Source organism: Triticum dicoccoides, chromosome 6B (genome assembly GCF_002162155.2).
Source record: "Triticum dicoccoides isolate Atlit2015 ecotype Zavitan chromosome 6B, WEW_v2.0, whole genome shotgun sequence".
NCBI lineage: Eukaryota > Viridiplantae > Streptophyta > Magnoliopsida > Poales > Poaceae > Triticum > Triticum dicoccoides.
The window spans coordinates 637,762,364-637,768,870 of NC_041391.1; the positions used below are offsets into that span (position 1 = coordinate 637,762,364).

The window sequence follows — 6,507 nt, forward strand, 5'->3', positions numbered from 1 at the left end:
ATTGATTACTATCGTTAGTTGGGTTACCAAAGAAGAAATCAATCACCATATGTGAATTCATTGTGTTACCAAATAAACGTTGGGTTTGTCCGGCCAGTGGGAGGGGAGCGAATAAAAAACCAACGAAACTGGGAGGTGGGATCGTTACTGCGGGGGAATTGGGAGGTGGGAGGGAGGACGAAAAAAAACAAGGAAGGTGGGACGAAAATTAACCACGAAGATTACCAACTGAGACATTAGGAGTAGAGATTTCACCTAGTACAAACATGTGCTCCCAACGTACCCATCAAAAAAAAACATGTGCTCCCAACGTGAAGCATAATTGTGATCCCATCGTGAACAAACGTGTACTCCCATCTATATTAACGTGTGCTCTCAATGTGAAGCACAAATTGTGTTTCGGCGTGAAGCAACGTGTGTCATGCTAAAAAAAGAACTGGAAATGAAAAATCAAAATATTGAAATTGAAAACATAACATGTTTTCCATGCTTGACGGGGGGTGCTAGGGCCCACCTCCCCTGCGCGCGGAGGTACCCGTGGTTTAGCCTCACTGCTAGATTCATGGTTGATTGGGAGGGAGCGTAATCATCAACGACAATGGAGGAGGGGCTTGGCGGGGTAGTAGCAGGGAGCGGCGTGAACTGGCGGACGGTGGTGGTTTGCTGAGAGCGGCCAATTTGTTGAGGGGGGCAATCACCGAACACCCATGCATGCGGAGTTGCTTCCGGAGGGCCCCGAATTAAACTTGTGAACTCCCTTAGGGCATTTTCAATGCAGGGCGCCTGTAGAGGGGCTTAGGCGAATAAAATAAATATCCTAAAATTAAAACTCACGTAAGCATTCTCCGTTTCAACGCTAGCCGCTAGTATAGGCGCTAACAAACTCCAACGAATGTGGTTGTTGCCCCCAGATTTTATCTCTTACGGCAAGCGAACTCCAACAAGCGTTGGACTCCTACTCTTGCACCGATGCCAAAATATAAGCGCCAGACTCCAGGATCGCTAGGCGCAACTGCCGCTCTGGCCAGGAATTCAATCCTAGCGCCTCCAACTAGCGCCGCCCATTGGAGATGCCATTAGAGCATCTTCAACAGCCGCATAAAATTTTTAGGCCCAACAAAAATTATAGCGCGCCACTGTAGCATTTTTAATGCGTTGGGACCGACATTGCTTTAGCAGACGCCAAAAACGCACGTCCAAAAAAGCACATAGTGCAAATTGTGAAGCGTGCGCAATCCAAAGCCCAAAATATGATGCGCGCGATAGCGTTTTTTAGCGCGTGCCCAAAACTTTTTAGCGCGCACAATATTTTACAACATTTGTTGGAGCTGTTCGGCGCCAAAAAACAATTTTTTTACGCGCGGAGCTCGTTTTGGGCGCATGTTGGAGATGCTCTTATGCTTGTGAGATTTAGAGTTTAATTTGTTTGTTTGCTAGAGGGAGGAAGTCTTGGATTTATGTCAGTTTGGTTTCTTATTCACCTCATTGAACCAACTTGGCTGATAATGAGTGCCATTTGGAGCCTAATTGTTTTACTGCTACTGAGTACAGTACAATAGAGGGGCGAAATTACCACACGACTTCGTGTGAAGTGCCATTTGGACTGTTGTGAAACGCTACTACTATCACACGACTTTCGCGTACTGTCGGCACTTCCCTTTCCCTTGCCTAGCTGGCCGGATTGGGGTCGACGGTCAGCGGAGGTTTCTAAGCTCCCCATGTTCTTCTTCCTCCTCCGGCGTATCGATTTCTGCCTCCGTTGTGATCCAGTTGCTGCTTATGCCCGCGGAGCTCTCCAGGTTGATCTCTTCCGGCGTGGTGGCCTTCGGGCCCTCATATATGCTGATCCGCTTAAGCGTTCTTTCAGTTAGGTGCCAATAAGATGGCGACAGCGAGAGCTCGACCCACCATGGCCATGGCCATCGTCCTCCTCGCCACGCTCTCGCCCTCCCACACCGCGTCATGCCTGGTTCGGCCGCACGACGTCGTCGGCTGCCAGCCCAGCGGCTACCTCCCGGGCAGGTCCGGGAACTGCGAGACAAGCAACAGCCCCGAATGCTGCGTCGACGGCAAGCAGTACCTGCAGTTCCTCTGCTCGCCGTCCGTCTCCGCCGCCACCTGGGCCGTCCTCACAGTCAACGGCTTCGGCAAGGGGAAGGACGGCGGCCTCCCGTCCGAATGCGACGGCGCGTACCACGACGACTCGGAGATGGTCGTCGCGCTCTCCACCGGCTGGTTCAGCGGCATGTCCCGCTGCGGCCGCAGCATCAAGATCACTGCGAAGGGTGGCAGCTCCGTGTACGCCAAGGTGGTGGACGAGTGCGACTCTGTCCACGGTTGCGACGCCGAGCACAACTACGAGGAGCCATGCGCCTACAACATCGTGGACGCCTCGCCGGCGGTGTGGGACGCCCTGGGTCTCGACCAGAGCATCGGTTTGCAGGGTGTTACCTGGTCTGACGAGTAATCAGTTAGTTGGACAATATGAATATTCGTGTTGCCGCTAAGTATTTACTTTTAGATTCTTTTGTTTCTTCTAAAGTTTATCATTATATTTGTAGACCTATTTCGATTCGGATGTATTTTTTTCTATCGATGGTTGTTCAAGTGAGATTCTCGTATTCCATTAAATTCACCCTGGGATTCCATTAAATTCACTTTGGGATACACAAAAAGATACACAAGACTGGCCAATGTAGAGACCAAATGAGTGCTCATTGTATTTGTATCAACTTGATACTTCATTTTTAGTCAATAAAATACACTCTTTGTCAATGAAGAAGAAGAAAAAGAAGAATACATCACTACATGTTTCACCAAAATCTACCTTTCAAAGAAGGTGTTAGAGTCATGTCGACCGTGCAAATAAATGCAAGACTTTCGTGTTCTTGAGAAAAGGAATCATGTCGACCCTGCAAATAAATGCAAAACTTTTGCGTGTTCTGGAAAAAAGAAATCATGTCGACCGTGCTACAAAAATGACTTCAACAAGGCAGATGGAGCTCGATTAACTCTGTTGTGTAGACTACGATAACGATGCGTCTTTTACATACTCTTCATTCGCTTGATGCATACTTTAACCACGAACAAGACACTATGGAGGTCGTCCACATAAATCTGCGGCGGTTACATTGTTACCCATAGTACTTCTGGAGTTGTAGTGCTTCCACTATTCAGCAACATCTTTCATAAGAAGAAAAAGAGAGAACTTGTGTGAGTATTTAATTAAATAAACAATGGTATATACAGACACCAACCAGAATATAATGTGTGCTTGCGTACCTTATAAGCTTCACTGATGAAGACACTAGGCCATCCAGCATATGGCAAATAGCTGTTAGCATTGGACAAAACACAAAAGTTAACAATGCAAAAACATTAATCAATTGAAACGGTAGAGCAAGGTATATATAAAGCAATATTAATACACGTCCAAATTCGATAGTAGACGCATGATAAGAGATAACAACCGGCCACGTACCCTGCAACCCGGCCAATAATGTCATGGGGTTGAAGCCAAAGCTGCCCGCTCGCATAGAGAAAATGGTCATCCACTGAATTGTTGTCTCCTTTGGTGAGTATTTGGGTTTCTCCAGTATCTCGATGCTCTTGAACCTAAAATAATTTGAGAAGATTATTTTCAAGGAAAAAATAATATAACATATGAACTTTTAATGATTTAATGGGTGTGTAGCAAGAGATACTAGAGGCCGGGCTTGCCGTTACCTTGATCACACGATGGACAATTGGATGTTCAAAGCCATCAACTCTGAAAAGAACGATCTCTCCTTCGCGGAAAGGTGCATTGCTCATGTTGTGCACAAACACCATATCGCCCTGCAAAACAAGCACATATTCCATGCATGCATCTATCAGTATGACGGTTGGAATTAAAGGGGACGACAAAAACTGAAGTGCACATTTTTTTAAAAATAAAAATTGTACCACATACCTTTTTAATTGCAGGCTCCATACTTTCCGACAAAACCGCCATCGCCGGTGACTTGACACCCGTCACTAGCACCATTCCCTCGGGCATCAGCACGAACAACGCAAAGACCATAACTGCATCCCAAATTTAAGTAAAGATTCTCCGGGAAAAAAAAAGAACTTATAGAAGCATTATCAACGCTGAAGAACACTGAAGAAAGAGGCCTATATATGTACTTACCGAGGAAGGTGATGGATTGGGTGAGCACATGCCGGATCTTCATAGCCTCCTCTCGGCTGGACGATGGTGAAAAGTGAAAACACAAACTAGTTTTCTGATCGATTCTAATATGTTTCCAACGAACGTCTGACCTTGCTTTGCAGCTAGGTAGGTAGGTAGGCTATGATTGAATATATAGGCAAAGCTGCGGAGTACTCGACGAGTGCTCACTCGGTACGAATCGGTGACGGACACCATCGTCCATCGATCACCACACGTGCGGGATTCGGTTTCCGTGTCCGACTCCGACCATGCAGTGGAATCATATGCTGTGTCCGTACGTAGGTGCGATTTGCAACTGATTTATCTCTTCCGTTTATCAATTAATTAAGGGCGTTGCTCAGATCAGCTGGATGATTTCTGTCCGATCCTTCCATCGAAGCCGTTGAATTCACAGTGAAACAACAAAACACGAGTCGTCCAGAAAGCAGCGCCGCGCTTTGCAAGCAAGAGCCGCATCCAGTCGTCGGCAGGGCTGGGCGTTTGACAGCAACGGCGACACGGGGATGTGCCATTGCAGCTGCCAACACCGGCGCGGCGCACCGCCGGCGGCCCTTCACAGCTCCGGCCATGCTTCATTGCAGCGGCGACACCGGCATGCGGTGCTCCAACGCAGCGCCGGCGACCCGTCGCAGCTCCAGCCATGCTTCATTTCAGCCGCGACATCGGCATGAGGTGCTCCAACGCAGCGCCGGCGACCTGTCACACCTCCGACCATGCTCAATTGCAGCCCGTGACATCGGCACGTGGTGCTACAATGCAGCGCCAGCGGCCCGTCGCAGCTCCGACATGTTGCACTGTAGCTCCGACGCTCTTGTGTGCAGCACAGCGCCGATTCACCGTAGCTCCGCACGCACCCGGCACAGCACCACGCCGCTGCACTGCAGCTCCACCGCCACACCGCCATGGTTCCACTACAGCTCCGCTGCCGGCGCACAACACCACGTCCGTTGTGCTACAACTCAGCCGCTTGCAGCTCCACCATCCGCCGAGGCTTGGGAGGGCGCCACATCGCGTGCGCTGTGTGGGAGCAACCCCACCGCCAACGAGATCCACCGGTTGCAGCATTCCTCTCTCGGCAGCACCGGAGCGTTGCAACACCGGCCACGGTGGAGCATCGTTGCTGCCGGACGAAGCTCAGTGTTGTGCAACTCTCCTTCGTTCTGCAACAATGGCGGAGATTCCTTCTTCCATGGATTGCAGCTGGGGAGCAGCAGGTGCGGGCCAGATTAGAGTGCATGACTAGCGTCTCACGCCTAATATGCGACCCTATCCTAAAAGAACTCGAAGGTCCCATCAAGGATAGAAGCGCATATTGGAGACACTTTTGCAAGGTGGATATCATTACATCGTACTATTACATAATAGTTGGGGATACATACAAAAGGCATACAATGCCACATGAATACACAACATCATACATAAGAGCAACATCCGACTACGGATGAAACACAAACAGAAACTCAAACGACATCCACCCTGCTAGCCCAGGCTGCCGACCTGGAACCTATCCCCTGATCGAAGAAGAAGCAGAAGAAGAACGTCAAAACAAGTAGCATCGCTCTCGCATTAAGATCATCGCATAACTTATACCTGCAATTGATGTTGTAGTAATCTGTGAGCCACGAGGACTCAGCAATCCCATTACCATGGGTATCAAGACTAGCAAAGCTTAATGGGTAAGGAAGGGGTAAAGTGGTGAGGTTGCAGCAGCGTCTAAGCATATATGGTGGCTAACATACGAAAATAAGAGCGAGAAGAGAAGCAAACGGAATGATTGTGGGCTAGCAATGATCAAGAAGTGATCCTGAAACTACTTACGTTCATACATAACCCAAAAACCGTGTTCATTTCCCGGACTCCGCCGAAAAGAGACCATCACGGCTACACACTCGGTTGATGCGTTTTAATTCGGATCTGGTGTCAAGTTCTCTACAATCGGATATTAACAAATTCCCATCTGCCACATAACCGCGGGCACGGCTCTCGAAAGTTTATACCCTGCAGTGGTGTCCCAACTTAGCCCACCACAAGCTTTCACGGTCAACGAAGGATATTCCTTCTCCCAGGAAGACACGATCAGTCTCGGAATCCCGGTTACAACACATTTCGACAATGGTAAAAAAACAGCAAAACCACCCGATGTGCCGACAAATCCCGATAGGAGTCGCACGTATCTCGTTCTCAGGGCACACCGAATAAGTCAAGCTACGAGTAAAACCAGTCCTCAAGTTTCCTCGAGGTGGCGCCGCAGGTTGCTCGGTTCGGACCAACACTCGAAGGAGCACTGGCCCCGC

The 6,507-nt window shown here is 48.9% G+C and overlaps 2 protein-coding genes across 2 annotated transcripts; one reads left to right on the top strand and one right to left on the bottom strand.

Annotated features, from left to right (window-relative positions):
- Window positions 1–1,909: 1,909 nt before the first annotated feature.
- LOC119321362 (putative ripening-related protein 5) lies at window positions 1,910–2,467 on the top strand. The gene has a single exon (XM_037595076.1). The coding sequence runs from the start codon at window positions 1,910–1,912 to the stop codon at window positions 2,465–2,467; it is 558 nt and encodes a 185-aa protein (XP_037450973.1).
- A 702-nt stretch (window positions 2,468–3,169) lies between these two features.
- LOC119322306 (signal peptidase complex catalytic subunit SEC11C-like) lies at window positions 3,170–4,214 on the bottom strand. The gene is made up of 6 exons (XM_037595797.1): window positions 4,172–4,214; window positions 3,953–4,065; window positions 3,727–3,837; window positions 3,482–3,615; window positions 3,283–3,334; window positions 3,170–3,208 (listed from the first exon to the last, which is right to left on the bottom strand). The coding sequence occupies exons 1-6, from the start codon at window positions 4,212–4,214 to the stop codon at window positions 3,170–3,172; spliced, it is 492 nt and encodes a 163-aa protein (XP_037451694.1).
- Window positions 4,215–6,507: the final 2,293 nt, after the last annotated feature.

Coding starts and splice junctions, on each gene's coding strand:
- LOC119321362 (XM_037595076.1), top strand. CDS start 1,910: ATGGCCATGGCCATCGTCCTCCTCGCCACGCTCTCGCCCTCCCACACC.
- LOC119322306 (XM_037595797.1), bottom strand. CDS start 4,214: ATGAAGATCCGGCATGTGCTCACCCAATCCATCACCTTCCTCG. Junction 3,335..3,481: donor ATTATTGGCCGGGTTGCAGG/GTACGTGGCCGG, acceptor CAATGCTAACAG/CTATTTGCCATATGCTGGAT. Junction 3,209..3,282: donor TCATCAGTGAAGCTTATAAG/GTACGCAAGCAC, acceptor TACTCACACAAG/TTCTCTCTTTTTCTTCTTAT.